Source organism: Arvicola amphibius, chromosome 18, assembly GCF_903992535.2.
Source record: "Arvicola amphibius chromosome 18, mArvAmp1.2, whole genome shotgun sequence".
Classification (NCBI taxonomy): domain Eukaryota; kingdom Metazoa; phylum Chordata; class Mammalia; order Rodentia; family Cricetidae; genus Arvicola; species Arvicola amphibius.
The window spans coordinates 33,153,089-33,180,389 of record NC_052064.1 but is presented as its reverse complement, the minus strand read 5'-3'; the positions used below and the strand labels follow the sequence as shown (position 1 = coordinate 33,180,389).

The 27,301-nt window shown below is 38.4% G+C and overlaps 1 protein-coding gene across 2 annotated transcripts; it reads right to left on the bottom strand.

Moving 5' to 3' along the window:
- Positions 1-636: 636 nt before the first annotated feature.
- LOC119803990 (zinc finger protein 431-like) lies at positions 637-27,073 on the bottom strand. Of its 2 annotated transcripts, XM_042054287.1 has the most exons (4): positions 26,974-27,073; positions 3,630-3,756; positions 3,373-3,433; positions 637-2,177 (listed from the first exon to the last, which is right to left on the bottom strand). In XM_042054287.1, the coding sequence occupies exons 1-4, from the start codon at positions 27,031-27,033 to the stop codon at positions 785-787; spliced, it is 1,641 nt and encodes a 546-aa protein (XP_041910221.1). In that variant the 5' UTR covers positions 27,034-27,073; the 3' UTR covers positions 637-784. The 2 variants fall into 2 exon arrangements, with proteins under 2 accessions (XP_041910221.1, XP_041910222.1); XM_042054288.1 differs by lacking the exon at positions 637-2,177 and having other exon boundaries at positions 3,369-3,433.
- Between the last annotated feature and the right edge of the window lie 228 nt (positions 27,074-27,301).

Here is a 27,301-nt window from a genome sequence, read left to right as displayed (position 1 = left end):
GTAAGATTACAGGGCATCTGTGTTCTTCAGCAAATACATGGAGTCTGACTCCACTTTCTTTTCTCCTCTATCTCTGCTTGGAATTCCTGCCTTGCTCTATTCTGCCCTGCCATATGCCCAAAGCAGCTTATTTATTAAACAATGGTAACAAAATACATTCACAGCATACAAAGGGGAATCCCAAATCACTGAGTAGCTGATTATAAGTGTTTTGGCTAAATATCTTACTAAATATTTTATAATAAGAAGTCCTAAGTATCTTTTTCAGGTAGTCATTGTCTATTGTAATATACAAAGATTTTAACAGATTGTTGCACACAAAAAGTTTTACTCCTATAAAAAGTACAAAACTTTATCACACTGAATACATTCATAGGGTTTCTCTGCAGTATGATTTTTCTCATGATTTAGATTACTAATAGATGAAAATGTTTTACCACACTGATTACATTTATAGAGTTTATCTCCAGTGTGTGATCTTTTATGCATTTGAAGGGTACTGTGAAGTGCAAAGGCTTCACCAGACTCATTACATTCATAGTTTCTCTCAAGAATGTGTTACTTCATGTCATTGAAGATGACTATAATAAACAAAGCCTTTAGCACACTAATTACATACATAATGTTCCTCTACAACATGGGTTCTTTTATGTTTTCAGAGATTACTGTAAATGCAAAGGCTTTACCACATTGATTATATTCATAGGGTTTCTCTCCAGTATGTGGTCTTTCATGTGTTTGGAGACTACTGTGGCATACAAAGGCTTTACCACACTGCTTACATTCATAGGGCTTTCTCTCCAGTATGGCTTCTTTCATGACTTTGAAGATGACTGTGACGTGTGAAGGCTTTACCACACAGATTACATTCATAGGGTTTCTCTCCAGTATGGGTTCTTTCATGACATTGAAGATGACTGTGCCGTGCGAATGCTTTACCACATTGATTACATTCATAGGGTTTCTCTCCAGTATGGCTTCTTTTATGACTTTGAAGATTACTGGGCTGTGCAAAGGCTTTACCACATTGATTACATTCATAGGGTTTCTCTCCAGTATGGGTTTTTTCATGTGTTTGGAGACTACTGTGATATACAAAGGCTTTACCACACTGATTACATTCATAGGGTTTCTCTCCAGTATGGGTTCTTTTATGTTTTTTGAGACTACTATGATATGCAAAGGCTTTACCACACTGATCACATTCATAGGGTTTCTCTCCAGTATGGCTTCTTTCATGACTTTGAAGATGACTGGACTGTACAAAGGCTTTACCACACTGATTACATTTATAGGGTTTCTCTCCAGTATGGGTTTTTTCATGTGTTTGGAGACTACTGTGATATACAAAGGCTTTACCACACTGATTACATTCATAGGGTTTCTCTCCACTATGGCTTCTTTCATGCATTCGGAGATAACTGTGACACAAAAAGGCTTTACCGCACTGATTACATTCATAGGGTTTCTCTCCAGTATGGATTCTTTTATGACTTTGTAGATTAATGTGCTGTGCGAAGGCTTTACCACACTGATTACATTCATAGGGTTTCTCTCCAGTATGTGTTCTTTCATGACATTGAAGATAACTATGACTTGTGAAGGCTTTACCACACTGATTACATTTATAGGGTTTCTCTCCAGTATGGCTTCTTTCATGACATTGAAGATGACTGTGCCGGGAGAAGGCTTTACCACACTGATTACATTCAAAGGGTTTCTCTCCAGTATGGGTTCTTTCATGACATTGAAGATGACTGTGCCGTGTGAAGGTTTTACCACACTGATTACATTTATAGGGTTTCTCTCCAGTATGGCTTCTTTCATGACTTTGAAGATTACTATGCTGTGTGAAGGTTTTACCACACTGATTACATTCATAGGGCTTATCTCTAGTATGTAATCTTTTATGTTTTTGAAGACTACTGGAACGTGCAAAAGCTTTATCACACTGATTACACTCATAGGGCTTCTCTCCAGTATGGGTTCTTCCATGCATTTGAAGAGTACGGTGACATGTAAAGGTTTTACAACATTGATTACATTCATAGGGTTTCTCTCCAGTGTATGTTCTATCATGCCTTTGAAGATGACTGTGATGTGCAAAGGCTTTACCACACTCATATCCTTCATAGGGTTTCAATCTAGTAGATGTTTTTTCATACCTGTGAAGATAACTGTCACATGCAAAGGCTTTAAAACACTGAGTATATACAGAAGTTTTTTCTCTAGTTTGACTTTTTTCATGCTTACAATGATAATGGTACATGTGAAAGCATTAGTACATTTAATACATTGTTCAATATTTTTATCTGTATAAATTAATTTTACAATTAAGTCATGTTTTAAAGAAGAATTATATGTTAAGGTTTTATCACCATGTTTAGAATCTTGTTTTTCCTTTCATTAAGGCTTGCTTTCCATCTTTGAGGATGGAAAGCATTATTATGTAGTTCACATTTACAGAATCTTTTTCTGTATGAGAATATTCATGTATTTGAAGAGAACTGAAAAAACTCAGAGCTTTACCACTCTTATTGCATTCATAAAGTTCCCGGTACTCTGACTGATTCTACATTTGCTAAGTGAACTAGGACAAACAGAAGTATTTACACAGTCCTAGTACTCATGGTGCTTTTTGAAATGTGAGCTTGTTGATATATTAACAATGAGGCTAGAAAACAAATTACTTGTATACTTGTACATCAAATTCAACAAGTATACTCAACATGGGAAGCTACATATATTCTATTTGTTCTGAGAGAGTGGTAAGTTATATCTTTTCATATCCCTATGCTCATGTGGCTTGTATCCAGAGTAACATGATATACCTAGTAAAGGAAGAATAATAAATACAAGGTTTCCATATTGAGTTCACACTTTCTGTCCTCATAGACTTGTGGTATCTGGATTAAGGCCTTTCTACAGCAGCTGCCCCTTGATTTGTGACTCTAACTGCCCCCTCACTAAACTTAACACAGTCACAAGTATATGGGTTGAACTACCTTTTCTATAGACTATTAGTGTAATAGAGAGTTTTAGAGATATACTTATCACCTTTTCAACACGTATATATTTTATAATATGAATAATATGAAATAAATGGATTGACAATTTTACAGTATAGTTCTCATTGTATTATGATTCAAATGGCAATATATGTTAAGACATTGTTTCCTTGACTTATTTCTTAAAAGAATGACTTGTAAATATAGTTCACCTATCTGAAATTAAGGTATGATATGATTTTGTGAGAATTTAATAATCATCAATGCACTTTATTGATTACACTGTTGATTTGGTTTAAAACATATAGGATTCATTACAAATTCTTCAGAAGTACATTTGTATCAGCTTTTACATAAAAATTACCTTTCATGTCTTCTAGAACTTTGACAATGTTCTTCAATATTATGGTCTTCCCAACTGTATCCTAAAATATAGTGCCAGAAAAATGTATGTTATATATTAAAAATTGTAAAAAATTTAGTTTCCATTTGAAGCAAACCTTACAACCATGTCTGATTTATTTACCCCATTCTTCTTTCTCAATCATATTATAAAAGAGCATTATTAACCAATGAATTGTTGTCCCATTATTTGAAACATGAAAGACAATTCAGTCTTACCTATAGTAGTGAGGTTTCTGTAGGTCTCTACCATCACATCTCTGTAGAGACTCTTCTGGGAAGGATTCAGCAAAGTCCATTCTTCCCAAGTGAAGTCGACATGCACGTCATCATAGGTCACTGCACTCTGAAATATCCCATACATGTGTACAACAGAAAATATGATTTTGACAACATAGTAAATGTATACTTCTTTGACAGTATAGTCATATAATTCTGGTGCTCTAAATACTTATTCCATGACACAGATGTCATAATTTAATCACCAAGTCACTTTAGAAGCAAACTGAATAAGAGGTTCACCTCTGTCATTTCTGAACCCTTTGAATGGGATATCACCTTGCAAGAGAAATGCCTACTAACCAACAATGAAAGATACGTAAACAGATCAACAGTATAGAGTACAGATAAGAGAAATTGTATGAATGATTAATTCCTAACTACAAAAAAGAAAATAAGATGAACAAGCTGAATACATTGAATCATGTCTCTAATCCTTGCACTCAGAAGGCAGAGGCATAAGGCAGCAAGAAGTACATGTTAAATACTTGTTTCACATGAAAAAATCAATCAAACAAACATAAAAGTTAGAAATAACTCATAGATCTTTACTGAAGTTTCTACAAAGAGTTATGCATTCACTTCAACTCTTTATTCATCTACCAGAAACCTCAAGTGCCCCAATTTAAACTGCAACATAAATAAGATTTTACTAAAAGGCACTGTGTGTTTAAAAAATTACAAATGAACAAATGAAAACAATAACAATTAATATGCTGACTACAAATAATCAACACAGAGCAGAGAAGATGGCTCAGCAGTAAAGAGTCCTCCTGGTCTTGCATACAAATGGGGTCAAGGGCTTACATGGGGGATCATAACTATCCATTATTTCAAGTTCAAGGTTTCTAGTACCATCTTTTGATAAATATAAGGACCAAGTACTCACATAGTGCATATCCATACATACAGGTATAATACTCTTTTTAAAATAAAAATTCAAAACAAACAAAACAAGCAGGAAGAAGGTTATGCACCTGCAATCCAATGACTCAGAAGGCAAAGGCAGTATTAATGTCATGAATACATGCCATCCTGGGAAACATAATGATACCCTTTGTCAAATTTTAAAATTCAAGATATGGGTGAAGATCAGTAAAACAGCATATGCTTGATAGGAACAAAACCATCATACAACAATATAAAAACAAAAAAGACAGGAATGCTGGATCACCTTTAATCCCAGCACTTGGGAGTCAGAGTCAGAGGTTCTCTGAGTTTGAAGACAGCCTGGTAAATAAAGCCACATTCAGGACAGCTAGGGCTACACAGAAAAACCTTGTCTTCAAAAATAAACAAACAAAAATATAAACAGTAGGCTACCAAACCACCTTAGCACCAAATAGCAGCTAATTCTAGTGAATGTTATGTAATTTAGTGATAGAGATTGTGATAGAGGGGAAGTTATGATAGCAAAAGAAGAAATCTGACTGATTAGTTTCAACCATAACACAGTAGGCACAAAGAACAGGAAATGGGCTGAGGTTATAGAAACTAATATTGTGGGATTCCCATCTGTATGCTGAGATTATCATTGGTTAATAAAGAAACTGCTTTGGCGTATAACAGAGCTATAGGCCAGAACTTAGGTAGGTGGGGAATGTAGTAAGGGGTGCGGGCTACATCCCGCTGCCTGGCTAGCTTAACCCCCGAAATAACCACACAGAAATTGTATTAATTAAATCACTACCTGGCCATTATATCTATCCTCTTCTTGGCTAACTCTCAAATCTTGCTTTAACCCATATCTAGTAATCTGTGTAGCACCACAAGGTTGTGGCTTACCAGGAAAGATCCTAACCTACTCTGTCTTAGGCCAGAGCTTCATGGCATCTGTCACACTTCCCTTCTTCCCAGCATTCTATTCTGTCTACTCTGCCCACCTACGGGCTGCCCTATCAAAAGGACAAGGGAGTCTCTTTATTCAACCAAGAAAAGCAACACACAAACAGAAGAACCTCCTATACCATTTCCCATTTTTGTGTATAAACAAAAAAGAAAGGTTTTTACTTTAACATAGTAAAATTACATAAAACAAAACAGTCATCAAGCAAGAATTACAGTTACAATATTTATATTTACTTTATTTTTTATTATAACTAAAGAAAACTATACCTATAAATTTTTTAACTCCATCAAAGACTCCAGAAGGATATACTATTACCTAAGTAAACAGTCAGTACATTGTAAGCAACTTCCAAAACTTTTCATGACAATGAGACACATCTGCTCCTGGCAGCACCAATAACTTCGAGAGGAGGATGGGCATCGAAGAGGCTCCTTATGGAGTTTGGAGAAACTGCTCTTGCCTGGACAGCTTGATGAACAGAGAAATGACTGCTGAACTTGCCTAAAGGTGAGATGATTCTTCAGGGTTTTTGATTTATGAAAGAGTCTGCCAGACATTCTGCAGGACACATAAGAAGCAACTGATGGACTTTTCCATTGCAAAGCAGACCAGGTCTTCAAATTTCCTGCTTCAACTACAGGTTACTATGGGCCTGTGGGGTGAGGATTGGATGCCCCAACAACACAGAAGAACTTTGGGTGACTGGGCAATGAGATGTCTTTGTCATTTCTAGAGTTTTGGAAGTTGCTTACAATATACTTCCTGTTTACTTAGGTAATATTATATTCTTCTGGGGTCTTTGATGGAGTTGAAGAATTTATAGTTATAGTTTTCTTTAGTTATGATAAAAGATAAAGTAGATATAAATATTGTAACTGTAATTCTTGCATGATAATTGTTTTGTTATTTGTAATTTTACTATGTTAAAATTAAAACCTTCCTTTCCATTTAAACAGAAAAGGGAAGGTGATGTGGGATTCTACTCTGTATGCTGTGATTATCATTGTTTAATAAACGAACTGCTTTGGGCCTATAGCAGAGCTATAGGGCAGAACTTAGGTAGGTGGGGAAAACTAAAGTGAATGCTGGGAGGAAGAAGGCGGAGTCAGAGAGAAGTTATGTAGCCCCACCAGAGACAGATGCTGGGAACTTTACCCGGTAAGCTACAGTCACATAGCGATACACAGATTAATAGAAATGGGCTAAATTAAAATGTAAGAGTTAGCCAATAAGAAGCTAGAGCTAATGAGATAAGCAGTGATTTAATTAATACAGTTTCTGTGTGCTTATTTCAGGACTGAACAGCTGGGAACAAACAAGCATCCCTCCTTACTATATCATATCACATCCCCAATGAGAAATGTCATCCAGAAAGGCTCCTCCTACTAATGGTTTCACAAGCAATCAAATGAAATCTACCAAGAAGAGGCACGTGTTAAAATACATCTTACTATCTGGGAGGTTTTTCATTAGAATCAATTACATTCTGACCTGGGTCACTATAGGCTCATGGTCATCCATGAAGAAAATTAATTTAGTTACTTCAATGATACTCATAGTCTGCAATAGGCCCTACACTGTTCAAATGTTCAAAGTCTCTTATGATGCTCAAGACAATCACTTGACAGTGATTTGTGGACAGAGGTTTCTGTCCCGCCTGGTCTCATAGTCATTTGGTCCCAAAGAAACACATAGAGGTCTACATTAATTATAAACTGATTGGCCTAATAGCTCAGGCTTCTTATTAACTAATTCTTACATCTTATATTAGTAGATAATTCATGTCTGTGTTAGCCACATGGCTTCATACCTTTCATCAGTGAGGCATTCTCATCTTGCTTCCTCTGTGTCTGGGTAACAACTGCAGACTAAGCCTTTTTCTCTTCCCAGAATTCTCCTGTTCTGGTCACCCCACCTATCCTTCCTGCCTGGTTATTTGTCAATCAGCATTTTATTAAACCAATACAAGTGACAAATCATTACAAGGTACATGACCATTGTGCACAGCAAGTAACAGCTTGTAAAAATCAGAAAACAAGGCTGGAGAGATGGCTCAGAGGTTAAGAGCATTGCCTGCTCTACCAAAAGTCCTGAGTTCAATTCCCAGCAACCACATGGTGGCTCACAACCATCTGTAATGGGGTCTGGTGCCCTCTTCTGGCCTGCAAGCATACACACATACAGAATATTGTATTCATAATAAATCAATATTGAAAAAAAAAAGAAAAAAAAAAAAGGCCGGGCGGTGGTGGCGCACGCCTTTAATCCCAACACTCGGGAGGCAGAGGCAGGCGGATCTCTGTGAGTTCGAGGCCAGCCTGGTCTACAAGAGCTAGTTCCAGGACAGGCTCTAAAAAAGCTGCAGAGAAACCCTGTCTCGAAAAACCAAAAAAAAAAAAAAATCAGAAAACAAGTTACATCTTTCCAACATACAATGGTACAGAATACCATTCACACTCCAAAATAGAGAAATGGAGACATAGTGAGAGAAGATTGAACCAAGGCAAGACTGAAGCATAGCAGGACAAACATCAAATCCTGTAGTTCTGTCTCAGATACTCAGGGCTTCAGTTTCAAAGGGCTTAGATGACCTTATCCCTGCACCTTCTTGTACATCTCTTTCTTTGGTTACCTACACTCCCTATATTCAGTTAGTTCTCCATAGAAGATGTCTTATAGTTTAGGGATCTCAGTATCTTATGATATCAAAATGCAACCTAGGCTGTATCAAAATACAACCCTGGCTGTTGTGGAATATTATTGTAGATGTGTTATATTTATTTATGTTGTGAAACAATTGTTTCAATGATGCAAATATGAATTGCATTCTTTTATGTTGCATTTGTTTAATTCTGTGAAGCTGTGATACTGGGCTGGTCTAAAATACCTGTTTGGCCTAAAAAACAGTCAATAGCTTCGTAGGAAAGAATAAGATGGGCTGGCAGGCAGAGAAAATAAATGGGAGGAGAAATCTCAGAGGGAAAAAGGAAGGATGGCCAAGAAGAGGGGAGGAAGGGATGGGCCAGCCACTCAGCCACACAGCAGCCATAGAGTAAGAGGTGAAAAGTGAATACAGAATAGAGAAAGATACAAGCCCAAAGGCAAAAGGTAGATGGGACAATTAGTTAAGAAAAGCTGGCTAGAAACAAGACAACCTCAGACCAGGAATTTATAAGAAATAATAAGACTCAGTGTATGTCATTTTTTTGAGAGCTGGGTGGCAGGGCCCCCAAAAGAGTAAAAACAACAGCAACAGGTTTCATCCTCACAGCTTCATGGCATGAACTCTCACAATCTCTTCACTGGATTTCTGTCTCTGCCAATCATGGATGCCAGTAACAATACTGAGTTGTAACCACAAACTAAGAACCCAGTACCTTATATTGTGATTCTTTCTTGTTCCCAGGACCAGCACATGATGAGTGGTCCTGAAAAGTTTATCTTCTTAATTGACAGACACTAACACTCTAGGACCACAGGTGTGGCAGGTTTTGTAAGAAGTTACTTCCTAGGACTAGGAATCACTTTGCTTACTCCTTACATAAATTGAAGGTTTATGTGGATGGATTCTTACTCTTGGAGCACCTTGCTAGACTTCCATTCCATGGCAAGAGCCTTCTCTATAATAGTAATAAACTCCTTGAAAATCCCTGCTTGTTTCAGTAATTGGCTGCCACCTGAAACTATCTTTTCATTTTCATTTTTTCAGCCCCAAATATTTTCTTTTTACTGTAGACCTGAATGAATCATCAGGAATAACCATCCAACTGATCCAATATTTCATTTAGGGAATTAGCCCATTATTTTTTTAATTGTGCTTTACTAAATTTCCAGGTCACAGACAGAAAAAGAAAGATTTTTGGAGCCAAAAATATCACACAAATGATCTCTAATCTGTTAATCTGTTATGGAGTCTATCATTTCCAACTGAAATCCTATGACCTCAATCTCTAATTTCTGGCATTCCTCTTAACATTTCCATCTTCCTGGTCCTACAAGAACAGCCAATTTAGTTATGTGTACTACTTTCTATATTTTTCCTAACTAAAGTCTAGATATCTTCTATGCTCTTCCAAAAGATATCATTCCAGGTTCTGCATAGCAACAATGTTACTTTTGGTTTTCCATTTTTTGTTCTATCTTACATTTATGTTGCTCTGATTAAATCCTCTAACCAGAAGCAGCTCAGACAATGAGTGGGGTAATTTGACTTCATCATTTTCAGAGTTTAGGATAGAGAATCAAGCTAACAATTGAAGGCAAAAATCCACAGACAAAGATTGTTTCCTGGCTTTCTCTCTTGCCTAGTCACTGTCTCATTCATGCTAAAATAGCTCCCTTTTGTAGCCCAAGCCCACTTTCTTAGGGATATTGCCATCCTCAGTGGACGAGCCTTCCCACATCAATCATCAATCAAACAGTCTCTCCCAGAAACAGCAGTCTATGGTTTTATGACAAAGCCATTATGAACACAGTTGAGCAAATGTCCTTGTGGTAGGATCTTTTGGGTATATGTCCAAGAGTGGTATAGCTGGGTCTTGAGGTGGATTGACTCACAATTTCCTGAGGACAGCATGTTGATTTCCACTTTGGCTGTACAAGTTTGCACTTGCAACAGCAATGGATCCCCTTGCTACATGTCCTTGACAGCATTAGCTGTCACTTGTATTATGGATCTTAACAATTCTAACACGTGTAAGATGAAATCCCAAAGTAGTTTTGATATTAATTTCCCTGATAGCTAAAGATGTTGAACATGTCTTCAAGTGTTTCTCAGTCACTTTAGATTCTTTTACTGAGAATTCTGTTTACAGGTGTTCCCCATTATAATTGGATTATTTGGTTTGCTGTTGTCTAATTTCTTGAATTCTTGAATATCCTAGGTGAAGAAACCCAAATTCACATAGAAAAATATGGTATTTACTCACTTAAAGGTAGACAATAGCAGTTAAGTAAAGTATAATCACAGTAATCATAGTTAATCACAGTACAATCCATAGACACAGAGAGAAGAGGCTAAGTAACAAGAACAGCTCTAGGGGAGATGCATGGATCTCCCTGGTAAGCAGAAATAGAATAGATCTTGTGGGTGTACTGGAGGCAGGTGGGGATGGGAAGGGGAATGATTAGGTGATCAAGGAAGGGACAGATGGGGAGAAGACAGGGGGAGATGATGGGAATAGGGGAGCTTTTAACAAGGGATGTGGAAACAGTGCAGTGAAAACTTTCTGGAACCTATAAAGGTGACCCTAGTGAGGACTCCTAGTAATCAAGAATATGGAGGCTGAACTAGCCATCTTCTGTAACCACATAAAGCTCCCAGTGGAACTGGGACACCAAGCCAGCCACAAAACATTCAACCCACACTTGTACTACCTGCAAGATATGCTGGGGCACTGGTGATTCAGAGCTTTCTTAGTGGCCAATAAATGACTGGTCTAACTTGAAGCCCATGCTGTGAGAGGAAGCCCATAACTGACAATGCCTAGATGGCCAGGAACCAGAACTTGAATGGCTCAGAGAACAGGGGTAGAACCAAATAACAGCTGACTGAGAAAAAATATCAATAAAATGATTCATAATTATTTCCTGCTATTATTATAGATTGGTGCCTAGCCTACTTGTTATTAAAGAGGCTTCTTCCAGGGGCTGATGGAAACCCATGCAAAGATCCCTACCCAAACATTAGCTTGAGCTCTAGGAATCTTGTAGAAGGAGAGTGTGAGGATTGTGGCATTCAGTGGTTGAGGAAATCAGGAGAACATGGCACAATCAACTAAGTAGGGCATATAGTGGCTCAAGGAAACTGATGTAGCAATCACAGAGTCTTCATGGCTCTGTGCCAGGTCCTCTGCATACATGCTATGGTTGTTTAGCTTGAGGTGTTTGTGAAACTCCTAACTGTAGAAGTCATGGTGTCTCTGACTCTTTTGTCTGTTCTTAGGACCCTTTTCTTATTGCATTGCCTTGTCTAGCCTTGAACTAAGAGTTTGTGCCTAGTCTTATTGCACCTTGGTATGATTTATTTGGTTGATATCCCTGGGAGGTCTGCTCTTTTTTTGAAGGGAAAGGGAAGCAGTGGAGCTGGGACAATGGGGATTTGGTGGAGGAGGGACTGGAATGAGTAGAGGAAGGGGAGAATTAAATCAGGATATATAGAATAAGAGAAGAATAAATACAAATACAAATACAAATAAAATGCATTTAGTCTAAATTCAATGATCCTTATAATCTGTAGCAGCCCAAACATCATAAATGTCCAAAGTCTCTTCTGACATTTAAGACAATCTCTTGACTGTCACATGTTGTAAAATGAAAAAAAAATTAAAGATTTACAACATATAATGGCACAGAACATATTCCCATTCATAAAAACAGAAATATGACAGTGTTACAGCTCCCAGCTTAGACAGACTCATGTGTATGTCACACCAGTCAGAAGAACAGATAGGCAGACCACAAGCGCATGAAATTTCCACACTCCCTACATTCCCACAGACACAATCTTCCAGAAACCCTACAGCTGCTACCCCCAAATCATGTACCCACCCCATATCAGATGTATAGCCTCTGCTCAAGTGCAGGTCACATCAGCGAAACACACACACACACACACACACACACCAGGTAGGAAAACTGAGGTAAAGACTCTCTGCTGGACCAGAACCTATGCCAGTCACCAGAAATTAACATAGGTTTCTTGCCTGTGTACCTCCTCCATTCTTTTAATAATCCCACAACACTATCCCTCTCTTCTCTGTGGTGGAAACCCACACACTATCTGCAAGAAGTCTGCAGACACTCGCTGCTGGAGCAAAGCCCACACCATCTGTAAGATTTCTAGCCCTAACTTGGGATGAGAGCCCCTGTTCAACCATAGGCCACATAAAGCAGAAAATAGAGAGCAAATAGAAACCAAGGAACAAAACACCCATGCAACAAAGACAAATGGAGAAATCAGTACATAGACCCACAAATATCTTAAACCCAGATACCTGGACACCAGCATAAAAACACAGTCAACAACAGCCAGAGAAATAAGTCACTACCAGATTATCCTACTACTGCAAACCCTGAATACTCCAACACAGTTGAAGCATAATTAAGTTAAGACCAACTTTAGAAAAATGATAGAAGTCCTAAAAGAGGAAGTAAATGAATCCCCTAAAAAAAAGCAGAGAAAGGATAAATGAAGTATTGGAGAAAATTAATAAATCACTTATAGAAAGCCAAAAGTAAGCAAATAAACAGTTGACAGAAATAAATGAATCTGTTCAAGACCTTAAAATAGAAATAGGGGCAATTAAAAAATGTGAACTGAAGGAATTATGAAAATGAAAATCTAAGTAATTGAATAAGACATGCTTCACCAAAAGAATACAAGACATTAAACTGTAGTGAGGGGCTGTGGGCAGGCCTGCTTTTCATCCCGCCCGGCTCCTGGCCGCCTGACTAGCTTAGTCCCAGAAATAACAACACACAAACTGTATTCATTTAAACACTGCCTGGCCCATTACTTCCAGCCTCTTACTCACATTTTGATTAACCCATATCTAATAATCTGTGTAGCACCATGAAGTGGTGCCTTACTGGGAAGATTCTAGCATACATCCATCTTGGGCTGGAGCTTCATCACGTCTGACCCAGAGAGCAGAGGCATGGCAATTTATTAACTTCCCTTCCCAGCATTCTGTTCTGTCTACTCCGCCCACCTAAGGGCTGGCCAATAAAATGGGCCAGGCAGTTTCTTAATTAACCAATGAAATCAACTCAAACAGAAGACCCTCCCACATCACTGAACAGAGAATTTCAGACTTTAAAAGCATGATCAAAGAAATGGATATATTGATCAAAGAAAATGTTAAGCCTAAAATTTCCTGAAACATAACATGCAAGAAATCTGAAACACTAGGACAAGACCAATCCTAATAATAACAGGAAATGGAGAAGAATCTCACCCCAAAGGCACAGAAAAAAATTTCAAAAAAATTCATAGTCAAAATCTTTCCTAACTAAAATGACACAGGAGAACGCAGACCACAGAATCAACTAAGTAGGGCTCATAGGAGCTCACAGAGGCTGGAATAGCAATGATGGAGCCTGCAGGAGTTTGCACCAGGTCCTCTGCATATATGTTATCATTGTGTAGCTTGCTGTTTTGTGCAACTCTTAACAGTGGGAGTGGGGGATGTCTCTGACTCTTTTGCCTACTCTTGGAACCCTTTTTCTTCTACTAGGTTGACTCATCCAGCCTGTGATTTGTGCCTAGTCTTATTTCAATTTGCTATGTATAGCTTTATTCATATCTCTGGGATATCTGCTCTATTCTGAAGGGAAATGGAGATGGATTGGATCTGGTGGAGAAGGGAGCAGTGGAGAGGACTGAGAGAAATGGAGAGCAGAAAACTGCAGTTGGGATATATTATAAGAAAAGTGATGTGTGATGTCCTTCTGTATAAGTGTTGCTTTTATTTGTTAATGAATAAAGCTGCTTTGGCCTATGGCAAGGCAGAATATACTCAGGCTGGAAGAGATATATATAGAGAGAGTAGGCAGAGTCTAAGAGATGCCATGTAACTGCCAAAGCAGAAAGATACCCCAGAACCTTATCAGTAGGTCACAGCATCATGGCAATACAGAGATTAATAGACATGGGTTAAGATGAAAGAGCAAGTTAATAAGAAGCCTGAGCTAATAGGTAAAACAGTGCTGTAATTAATATAGTTTCTGTATGATTATTCGGGTCTGAGTGCCTGGTAAATGAATAAGCAGTCTCTGTTTACAAGAAAACTAAATTTTGAAGAGGGAGAGAGAGAAAAATGTGGACACAGTGAGGGAAGATTGGTTCACAGTAACACTAAAACTCAGTAGGGCAAACAACAAACCCTTTAGCTCTGCCTCAGGAAGGTGGAGATTCGTTTTCAAAGAGCTGAGATAGCACTATCCATAAAGAATTATATATATCTTTTGCTACTTCTACTTCTCATATGTAATTCTCCATGGCAGATATCTCATAGCTTGGGTATCTCAACATCCTATCACCTAAAAATACAACTCTGTCTTCATCTTCACAGCTTCATGCAATAAAGTCTCACAGTCTCCTCACTTGGTTTCTGACTATGCTGCACATAGATGGACACAACAGTATTAAACTGAAACTAAAGACGAAGAATTTATGACCTATAAATTTTGCTTCCTTTTTTTTCCAGGAAAATACAACATGGATTCCATACACACACACAATTTTGCTTCTAAGTTGTTATGGATGATTGGATCAGAGTTCCAGTAGCTTCTGCATGAAGTTGCTTCCTTGGATTAGGAATCAAGTTGGCTATTCCTTTGAGAAACTGAAGGCTTAGATAGATGGAATCTTACCATAAGTTACCTTCCTAGGCTTCAAATGATAAGAAGGGCCTTCTATTTAATGGTTATAAACTTCTTGAAATTTTCTCCCTCTTTTTCACAAGACTGCCACTTGAATCTTCCTAGTGTTGTTTTTCTCCACAAAACTGACTTTTCATTTCTTTCTACATCATTCATTTTTTTCTGCTGTAGATCTAATTATATCATCAGTAATAAACACCCAACAGAATCAATATTTTGTCTAAGAAACCACCCAATTACTTTTTAATTTTGCCTTACTCAATTTCTCAGAGAATGGAGAAAATTGGAATGATTTGGGAACAAAATATTATACAAATGACCCAGAGATAAGTTTTTCATGACATCTATTTCCCACTGAAATCCTATGAACTCAAGCTCCACTGTGTTACTTTCAACACCTCCATATTCCTAGTCCTACAAGAATAGTTAATTAAGCTCTGTGTACAGTTTTCTATGGCTTTTGCTATCTAAAGTCCTAATATCTTCCACATTCCTCCAAAAGACAATGTTCCCACATTCTACCCAGCAATGAAATCACTTTTGGTGTACCACATTTTGACCTAATTTGTTCATTTCTTGCTGTGATTATTCTCTAAATAAAAGCATATGATGTAATAAACAGGTTTGTTTCACTGATATTTCCATATCACAACCCACAATTGTGGAAGCTTAGGATAGCAACTCCAGTTAGGAACTGAAGGCAAGAGACACAGGGAAAAAATGCTTACTGGCTTTCTCTCTTACTTAGTCACTCTCTCATGTTCAGCTAGCCTTCTTATCCCTCTCAGTCCCACTTGCTTAGTGTATTGAAACCATCAGTGGAAGAGAAGAGCCTTCCCACATCAATCAACACAATTTTCCCCAAACACAGTAAGTAGAGATTTTGATCTGGGCAAAGCCTCAACTGATGTTCTCTCAGATGACTCTAATCTACATCATGCTGACAGCTGAAGCTTATTAACAGAGATGATAATATATTAAAAAAGTTTTTTTAAACACAAAATCAATATATTAACCTTATCAAACGAAGAACTGGAAAACACAGATAGATTAAGAAATGAGGAAAAGAAAGCCTCTAAAATCAAGAAGAGAAAACTAAAACTGTCTCTCCAAAGAAACTTCCAAAACCAAGAAACTCTCAGGGACTTCATAATATGGTAAATTTTCTGAAAAAGAATGATGAAGATCTATCATTTCCTAGAGAAACAACAATAAATTTAGATGATAATTAATAAAATCAACAATATAGATGGTATCATAGGCAAAACAAGACACAAAGACAAGCAAGCCTACAAATACATATCATGGTTCCTTGAACAAGAATGACAAGATACTAACCAAAATTAAATAACAAGAAATCACTGGCCAGCAGTCATCCTGTGCACTCTGGTTCTCTCCTTTGCTGATAATAGAAAATGGATTGTGTGAGGAGAGCTGTTCCACCAAAATTGGAGAAATTTGCATAAAACTTTCTGATGTTTTAACTTTATAAAAAATAGTTTTGGTTACTAAAGGGATCTCATTCTCTTATAAAAAAAGAAAATTATATTCATTAAGATCACTTAGGCACCATTTTGTTTCCTATGACTGAAGATTGCCTTTAAGTCTGCATCAGAGTGAGGTAATAAAAACTTTTTCAAACCAAATGCAAGATAACAAATTTTTAAAGAAACAGTGTATGATTTCTATTATACACCTAAAGCAACTTGTTTTGCTCTGTTTTATGAGTCACAAGGATTTTGGAAAAGTTTATCCCCACATTTTTTATATGTTTATGTGAGAAAGAATGTCTTCCATGTGTGTACAGGTGATATATAAGAAAAAAGGGTGTCTGAATCTGGAGTAGCACGTGGTTCTGAGCCTCCCAATTTAGATATTGCAGGCCTAATAATTTCAAGTCACTGAAACACTCTTAAAATATAGACTGGCATGAGCTGAGCAACACTTTAGCTATATCACTCTTGTTGTCTATGGGGAAAAAATTTTACAAACTTATAAAGCTACTATGAAAATCAAAATGGCAGTTCCTCAGAACATTGGGAATGGATCTACCCCAGGATACTGTTGTACCAGTCTTCGGCATATACCCACTGATGATCCATCCTGTAGTTAAGTTTCTTACTCTTTGGTTCTTTTGGGAGCCCACCATCCAGCTCCCAAATAAATCACATGGAGAGTTATTCTTACCTATGAATGCTCAGCCTTACCTTGGTTCTAGTCAGCTTTTCTTAATTTAAATTATTCTATCTACCTTTTGCCTTTGGGCTTTTATCTTTATTCTATATACCTTTCTTTACTTCTTACTCTGTGGTTAACTGTGAAACTAGGTGGCTCATCCCTGACATTCTCCTCTTTCTCTTTTTGGTCCTTAATCCTTCTCTTTCTCCTTTTATTTATTTTCTCTGTCTGGCATCCCAACCTATCCCTCTCCTGCCTAGCTATTGGCCATTCAGATCTTTATTAGACCAATCAGGTGTTTTAGGCAGGCAAAGAAACACAGCTTCACAGAGTTAAAAAATGCAACATAAAAGAATGCAACACACTCTTGCATCATTAAACAAATATTCCACAACATAAATGGATATGACATGTCTTCAATTAGTGTTCCACAACATTTCCCCTTTTGTCTTAATAAAACATGAAAGGTCATAACTTTTAACTTTCTCCACAGCTGCCATTTACTTTTCATTAGCATTAAAAAAATTAAAGTTAATAAACTACTGTGCAATCTATATCTAGGGGTCTTAATTACCTCTTTCTGTTTATTAAGCATATCTTTTAGGGGGCCAGATGAAACATTAACTAATTAATCTTTATCAATAAAAATTAGGAGTCAGATATCAGGAGTAAAAACCTGAAAGATCAGAGAAACAGTGGAGAAGCCACCAGTGACTCTTCTTCTTCCATTCCCCTATCCAAAATAGGCCAAGATTCTCTCTCAGCCCAACCTTACTACTTGTCTCCTATCTATCCACAGTCCTCCAAACCTCTATGGTGTTTTTGGTCAGTAAATAGCTAGCTCTGTTCTGACTCCAAACATGCTTTTTATCAAAATATGATCAAAATGTCACACAACACCCTGCAACCTCTCATATATCTCACTCTTGATACTTCCACACCCCTATGCACTTCTCCATGGCAGATGTCTCATAGCTTGGGTATCTCAACATCCTGTGGTCTGAAATGTGACCCAGCTTCATATAAACCACTTCATGCAATGAACTCTCACAATATCTTTTTTACTGGGACTGTGACTCTGCCAAACATAGATGGGCAAAATGGTGATAACCTGATCACAAAAGAAGAATCCATGACCTTTAAAGTTGCATCTTTATTGTTTCCTGAATCAGTATGACATAGGTAATCCTGCCAGGATTTGATGAACTCTACAAAGCTTGGACCAAATTTGCTGCAAGTTCTGTATGATGTTGTTCCTGGGACAAGGAATACTTTGTGTACTCCTTCCAAGAATTAAGGGCTTAGTTAGATGCAGTCTTACACTTGGAGCATGCTCCTAGGCTTCAAAAGTACAGCCAGGCTCTTCCCTTTAATGGTACTAAAATCCTTGATAATCTATGCGCCCTTTTCACCACTAGACTGACATCTGAAACTACCTAGCATTGTTTTTCTTAACAAAACTTTTCTGACGTGGGATGTCCTTCTGTATGCTGTGAATATGTGTTGCTTATATTGGTTAATGAATAAAGCTGTTTTGGTCTATGACAGGGCAGAACATAGGTAGTTGGGAAACCAAAACAGATACAGAGAGAAAGAAGGTGAAGTCAAGGAGACTCCAAGAGCTGCAGAAGGAATAAGATGTGAGGTAACAAGTCATGAATCATGTAGCAAAGCAGATATATACAAAATACAGGTTAATTTAAATGTGAGAGCTAGCTAGTAATAGACTGAGTCATTGGCCAAATATTTATAATTAATATAAGCCTCTGAATGGTTATTTGGGAGCTGGCAGATGGGAAAGAAAGTTGCAGCTACACTTGTCATCTCTTCCTTCTTGTTCTCTTCACTGTAGACCTGAATGAGTTATCATTAAAACCATCCAATAAAAGCAGTATTTTGTATAGGAAATCAGTTTATTCTGTAATTCTGCCTACGCACTTTCTCAGAACATGGAGAGAATAAGAAAGATTAGGACAAAAATATCACACAAATGATCTCTAGATAAATTTTTCATGAAGTCTTCTAAGTACCTGTGCTTATGTTCCAAGCTAAGATCACCTGATGGGGCCGCAAGGAATGAAGCCGGACTTGGGCTGGAAAGGCTACAGCAAGACAAGGCTGTGACTGTTTTATTGAGAACAATCAGACTTTTTCTTTATTAAAAACAAAAGATAATGGGAATTTCTAGGATCAATACAGTTGTAGCTTCCAGGATGATGTGGGATTCCCCTCAGTAAGCTGTGAATATATGTTATTCCCATTGGTTAATACAAAAAACTGCTGTGGGCTTACGGCAGCACATGATAGAGCAAGGTGGGAACTCCAAGCAAAGACAGAGGTGAAAAGAAAGGAAAGTCAGGGAGACACCACGTCGCTGCCAAAAGAGACAGATGCTGGATGGAACCTTACCGGTAGGCCACAACTATAGGCGATACACAGATTAATAGAAACGGGTTAATTTAAAATGTGTTACTTAATAAGAAGCCAAAGCTATTGGCAAAGCAGTGTTTTGTTTTTTTTTTTTTTTTTTTTTGGGAAACCTCTTTTTTTTTAATATTTATTTATTTAATATGTATACAATATTCTCTCTGCATGTATGCCTAAAGGCCAGAAGAGGGCACCAGACCCCATTACAGATGGTTGTGAGCCACCATGTGGTTGCTGGGAATTGAACTCAAGACCTTTGGAAGAGCAGTCAATGCTCTTAACCGCTGAGCCATCTCTCCAGCCCGCAAAGCAGTGTTATAATCAATATAATTTCTGTGTAATTATTTCTGGGCAGCCAGGAAACAAACAAAATGGTGTAAAATGAGGCAATACATCAACATAAAAACCGAGAGCAGAGTTAAGCAAGATTTCTTGGTAGCCACATATTTTTCCAGATGGGCTTTGTTAGCTGGCAGCAAGCAAGGGTGCCACAGCTCCTATAAGAGAGGTCTTCCTGACTCAGCAACAAAGGATGCACAGCTTCTCAACTGGTATTTTCTCAGATCACTCTAAGCTATGTCATGCTGATAGCTGAGGCTAATTAGAAGAAAGAGACAATAATATACAAGAAGTTTTTAAACTTGATTAGTACACTGCCTTTGAATCTTTAAGCAGCAAAAACACAAACATGAAGATAGATATGCCAGGAAATGGAAAGAGGCAAACATCTAAGATAAAGAAGAGAAAACTAAAACTGTCTCTCCACAGAAACTTCCCAAACCAACAAAAACGCAAGGAACTCATAACATGAGGAATCTGAATACAAAATTGGTGAGACCATTATTTTCCAGAAAATAAACAATATACTTAGATAACAATGAATAAAATCAACAACATAGACGGGTAGCACTAACAAAGACACAAAGACATATTATGCTCCTTTAAATAAAAACTAAAAGATTCTAAGAAAAATCAAGCTCTAAGAAATCACTGACCAGCACTCATCCTATACACTTCAGTTCTCTCTCCTTTACCAATAATAGAAAATGGCTTGGGTGAGGAGGGCTGTTCCACCAAAATTGGAGAGATTCATTTAAAACCTTCTCATGTCTCAACTTCGTAGAAAATAGTTTTGACTACTAAATATATATCATCTTATAGTAAAGAAAGGGATGTGTGTTAGGATCACTTAGACACCACTTTGGTACCCCTGATTGATGATTGCTTGTAAGTCTGCAATCAGAGTGAGGAAATGAAAACATTTTAAAACAAAATACAAGATAACAGATTTTTAAAGAATCAGTGGACACCTAAAGTAACTTGTTTTACTCTAATTGCTTTATAAGTCAAAAGCAGTTTTGAAAACAAGTTTATTGCTATTTTTGCATATGTTTGTGCATGAGTGAGAATGTCTTCCATATGTATACAAGTAACACAAAAAAGAGGGGTTCAGATGCCCTGGATCTGAAATGGTAGAGTTATGAGCCTCACAACTTAAGTGTATGTATCTGAACTCAGATCACCTCCAAAATGAATATGTGCTGAGCCGCCTGCCAACATCCATAATACCTTTTATCCAATAAACCAAAAGTCTCTCACAGATTAACAACAAGAGCAACAAAACCTAAATAAATAAAGAAGTCAATAAATGATCCTTGGAAACATGATGCATCAAAATTAAGATGATGTGTATAGTAAATTTGCACCATAAATGAATACAGTACAATGACAATTCCCAACAATTTATAACAGGAAAGCTGATTACAAAGCTACATTCATATTGGAAGCACTCAGAGTAATCAATAGGATTATGAAAAATAGTACACAGATTGACATAATATTACTTCTTTCTGGGTGGTGGTGGCATACACCTTTAATCTCAGCACTCAAGAGGCAGAGACAGGAGGATCTCTGTGAGTTTGAAGCCAACCTGTTCTACAGAGTGAGTTACAGGACAGTCTGCAAAGCTACAGAGAAACCCTGTCTCAGGGAAAAAAGAAATTACCACAAAGCTGATCAATCAAGAATGTGTATGATATTTGGGAAAGAATAAAGAGGATAGAGAGAAAAAGCCAAGAGCAAAGGCAGGAAAATATGGGCAACTATTAATCAAAAGACCAAAGGAAATTTAGTCAGGAAATGTGTGATCTTGAACAATGTTACCCAGCTACCTATGATCCTATGTGTATAGAAATTAAATAAACAGTCTTCACAATTTTTACAAAATTGACACAAAATGACCCTTAAGCTAATGTTTCTGACCATCCAGCTACTAATATTTCTTCCAGAGAGGCCCCATGGTCTAAAGCTGTCTCTGCAAAGAGGTGATCTCCTGCTATGGTTCTGCAGCCCCTTAGGACTCCTTGTGCTTTCAGGTAAACTGATCCCCACTGATGCCCAATCCCTAATCAACATTGAACAATTTAATATCTGTTACCTTTCACATGGATTATAGCACAAGATATAGATTCTGCCCTATCTACCTGCCCAACACCATGCACACATGTTGCAGGAGGAACGGGCTGCTTGTCATCCCAGCCGCCCCGGATAGCTTACACCTGAAATAATCACACAGAAAGTGTATTCATTTAAACACTGCCTGGCCTGTTATCTCTAGCCTCTTACTGTCCAACTCTCACATCTTGATTTAACCCATTTTTGTTAATGTTAACCTGTATATGACCATGAGGTTGTGGCTTACCAGGAAAGATTAAGCATGTCTTATTCTAACAGCTCCATGGCGGTTCTCACACTCTGCTTTCTTTCTCCCAGAATTCAGTTCTGTCTTCTCTGACTACCTAAGTTCTGCTCTATCAAAAAGCCAAGGCAGTTTCTTTATTCAACCAATGAAAGCAACATATAGAAAGAAGGACCTCCCATACCACACATCTGAGAAACCTTGGTAACTCAGAAACTCTTTTTGTCCCCTGAAACTAAACATCATGAATCACACCATTGCGGCTGGTGGTAGCAGAAAGTTAGAAGCATTCTAATCATGTCTTGCCAAAAGGTAATCAACATCACCATAGTTCTACCAGTTTTTAAAGTATTTGAAACATTTATAAGACAAACTTGAGGGGCTGGAGAGATGGCTCAGCGGTTAAGAGCATTGCCTGCTCTTTCTAAAGGTCCTGAGTTCAATTCCCAGCAACCACATGGTGGTTCACAACCATCTGTAATGAGGTCTGATGCCCTCTTCTGGCCTGCAGGCATCTACATAGACAGAATATTGTATACATAATAAATAAATATTTTTTAAAAAAGACAAACTTGAAAGTGGAATGCAATATTCAGAACTTCTAGAAACCATATCATCAGTTTTCCAATTTATCTTCCCACTGCACACCAAATGCATGCCCTTGTGTGTACACTGAACAATGATCTTACAAGCATAATATCCTAACATGTCAGGGCTGCAGAGTCCCCCTCTCCCCAGGAAATCCATACCTGGGAGGCTCAGAGGACATGGGCCACTACCTAGGTCACTACATAAATCAATAGAATCAATACATAAATCATAGCCTGGTTCATGGTCCATCAAATCCCAGCAGAAATGACAGCTCAACAGAGCTTCTCTGAACACCCTACACTCACCATGGCACATGCTATGGTCTTCCTTACAACTCATTACAACAGAAGCAGAGAAGAATCCTGGAAAGAAGGCCATAAATTAGAAGACAATGAGTGGTCGTGGTAGGGTTTGGGGACAGAAAAGGGAATGTGGATATAATACAGTTATAATCTCAAAAACATTATTTTTAAAGTTGAAACAGGCCTTATGGCTCTGTGTTCCAGAAACTAGGAATTTGTATTAGAGCACATCAAAGGTATCTCAAACCTTTTACCTCAGGATGTATATCTAAAACCAGTAAAATAACAGTCCTGGTAGGCAAGCCCATTTCACTCTGATCTATTTTGGTTGAACTACTGTAACTATAGCAGTTTGGTTTCATGATAAGGTCAATCCTTTATCCAGATTCTTGTTTACCCTGGCCTGTGGACAACAAGAAATGACCATCAGGACATTTATGGAACATGGCATGGCTTTCGGGTCCTCCTTACAGTTCCCTAGAGCAGAACAAGGGAATCCTGGAAAGAACCTGTAAGGTACCTCTTACTGGTGTTCCTATTTGCCAACAAGAGTCCTTCATTAGCTAGGACCACCCAGCTGGGCTTCAAGACATTAGCAGTTACCCTACTGGGTGAGCAGAAATCGAATGTCTCAGAAAGCAAAATCCCTCCAGGTTTGTCCTTCCACACGATGGTCAGACAAGATCCTAATCTGGGAAATTTGTAGTTAAGTAAAATCATCCATTCTGCCAGAGCACTTCCTGTTCCTCCTCCAATGCACAGTGTCCTATGTGCACACATTCCATTACACAATCAATGTCCAGTGTAGCCAACCCTTTACTTCATAGCTGGGAGGTCCTGCAACCAAACACAGGTCACATTCAAACAGTAATTGTTAAAAAAGAGGCCATGGATTAAAACACAACGAATGGTCTATGGGAGGGCTTAGAGGCAGGAAAGAGATAGTGGAAATAATGTATCTATAATCCCAAAAAATTCTGTTAAGAAGTTGAAACAGAGCCGGGCGGTGGTGGCACACGCCTTTAATCCCAGCACTCAGGAGGCAGAGGCAGGCGGATCTCTGAGTTCGAGGCCAGCCTGGTCTACAAGAGCTAGTTCCAGGACAGGCTCTAAAAGAGCTGCAGAGAAACCCTGTCTCGAAAAACCAAAAAAAAAAAAAAAAGAAGAAGAAGAAGTTGAAACAGATCTTATGGCAATATGCTCCAGAGACTAGGGATTTGTAGTAGAGCACACCAAGTAATAGTCACATCATTACTCTCAGAGCATACATCTTAAACCTGGAAAATAAATCATGGTAGACAGGGCCACACCATTTTAACCAGCTCTTCTATTTTACCTGAAATACTGTAACTACAGTAATTAGGTTTAATGATAAGTTCAGTTCTTTATATAGATTCTTGCATACATGGTCTGTGGATCCACAAAATGGCCAGACAGGACATTTATGGAACATCTAAAATTGATTACCTCACTACTCACTGCTAATGTCAACTACTGTCACAGCAGGAAAGCTTTTACCTTTCTTCTTGCCCATCCTTTGTCTGTTGTGACTACACTGGCATTACAACTGGTCAGTTAACTCAATTCTTACACAGGTCCCACTTCACTTGTAAATTCACAAACATCTAGATAAGTTGGAGGATACTCATTCACTGATCTATTTCTCCTTCACACAGACCAGTCAAGGAAGGAGTTGCAGGACTGTCTTTCCAGCAATGGGTAGCTGAGGCAGGAGTAGGTGTTCAAAGCAATTCTCGATTACATAGTGTGAGCTAAGCCTGAGCTATAGGAGACATTAATAGAAACCAATTGTTCTCAATCTTCCTAATGCTGTGGCCCTTTAATACAGTTACTCATGATGCGGTGACCCCTACCTATAAAACTATGTTCACTGCTACAGCATAAATATATTTTTGATACTGTTATGAATTATAATAAAAATATCTGTAATTTCTGATGATCTTAGACCAGTCCTGTGATAGGGTCATCTGATCCCCCAAAGGGAGCTATGACTCCCAAGGATGAGAAACCCTGCTCTAAACTGATATAAATATATAAATAAATAAACAGCACTCAAGAAAAAAAATAGAACCAAATTATTTAACTTGGAAACATTGAATAAATAAAGCAGCAATGCATTTAAATAAAATGAATGTTAAAAATAATACCAATAATTGATGTTTTAAAATGATTAAAATAGGAGAAAGAACATTTATCTATACTGACTTTGAAAGAGAGTAGGCCCTTCCCTGATAGAGAGAATGCCATTAATAAGAGACTGTATTGGCAGACTGAGTGTGGTGGGCCCACAGGAGGTCAGCTGTGAAAGTGTGGGCACAGATAAGCAATGGAAAAGGTTGCTCAGCTTCCATGTAAAATGTTAGCCACTGAGTGCTGTAATCTAACACATGGAGTTACATTCAATTGCCTGTTTCTCAAACATCTCAGCTGACTTAACTGTGTCAATCAGGATTGTACATATCTGCATAGATCTGCTAATTGGAAACTGAATACTCAGTAGTTCAAGCTACCCTCCCTAAATTGCACACCCATTAATTCTGTCTGTCTTCATTCACATGGAAGAAATTAATACATGCAGGGAAATTACAGAGAAAGTCACTCACCATGCCCCATCAGTCCTTCTTTGTAATGGAAACCCCTGAAGGGCACTGCCTTCAACTTCAGTCTGTGACCTAGACATTATCTAGTCTGCTTCCCCCTGCAGTGCACACAGAACAATGTTCCTCCTCTTCTGGTCTGAAGAGAGAAGCCATGTTCCACACACAAATCCTTTCCCTGATCTGCAATGGACAGTCCACTATGTGACTAAAACTGGTAATTTCAAAACACTGTGGTGCTGCAGACATGTAATCCAAGGTTTAGAGTGTTTAGTAAAGAGGAGAACAAGGGCAATGCCTTGTGGGGCTACAGACAGGGTTCAAATACACTTCAATCAACATAGGAGACCTTGACTCAAAATTACTTTTCAAAAAGACTAGAAATGCCAATGCTCTAGAATTAATATAGCTTTATGGCACAACGGGACTTAATGGGGTTGTGACACTGGCCTGGTCTCTTGAGCAGCATTAAGAGGATGGTTTTTATTAACGAAGGGATGGGTATTTCTGCTGGTTCTAAAACAGAGTTGTCTCCTTTGTTTTGGGAATGTAGCTGGTTAATCCTGGGGAACAAACATTTACATTTTATACTAATCTGTAACATGTGCAGTTAGCACACCACTTACCTTTGGGATATTTGGATGCAACTCTCCCTTACCTAAAAATTCTACTTTGTGACTTAATGTTTCCTAAGTACGGGTAAGTCCTTATAACATCAGTTCTACTCTTCCACATCACAGTAGCAGTGGAGCGCTCCTCTATCCAGGAACTACTGTTTTTCAGCTCCACAGAAATAACTCCAGATGGATACTAAACCTAAATGTTAAATGTTCAGTGCAGAACTTCTGGGAGATACTAGAGGGACCGGGGCTCTCCGACCTTGGCAAATCTTTGTTACACGGTGACGATACAAGCCGGCATTTCATGGTGATTTCAACAAGGATATTTCAAAGCACGGTCCCGCTCCCAATGCTCTGCACGGACACGGTCAGGAGAGTGAAGTTACTCAGAGACTGCCAGTCGGCCCAGGAGATACAAAGAACATGCAGGACCACTCAGACCATGCTGGAGCATTAAGGATCAACAGAAGCAAGCTGGATGATGCAGGACCAGACAGGAATAGACTGAACTCTGCATCGGGTCACTCGCTACCACACAGCCAGAGGAAGATGAACCACACTGGCTCCCGGGGCTCAACCAGCCGCTCCTCCCAGTCTGGGGATATCCCCAAGCTCACCATGTCGTGGTTTTCCAGCTTTTCAATGCTCCCTCCTCGGCTCCCTGCAGCAATGCTCATAGCACAGCACACAAAAGCACTGGGGACAGCTCTTAGCTTGAAATTGGGGCCGGAAGGACCTGGCACAACTTCTGACTGATTGGCTAGTGAGGCCTGAGTGACAAGGGCGCCTCCCATAGGGTTATACCGTGCTTAAAGACAGAGCACAATGGTTCCTGACCCTGCCTTTCATCTGAAAAACCTTTTCTGAATCAGCAGAGATGCATTTCCATAGCAACGAAAGACCCCTGGAGTGGGGAGACTCTCACTCAAGTCTCGGGATAACACG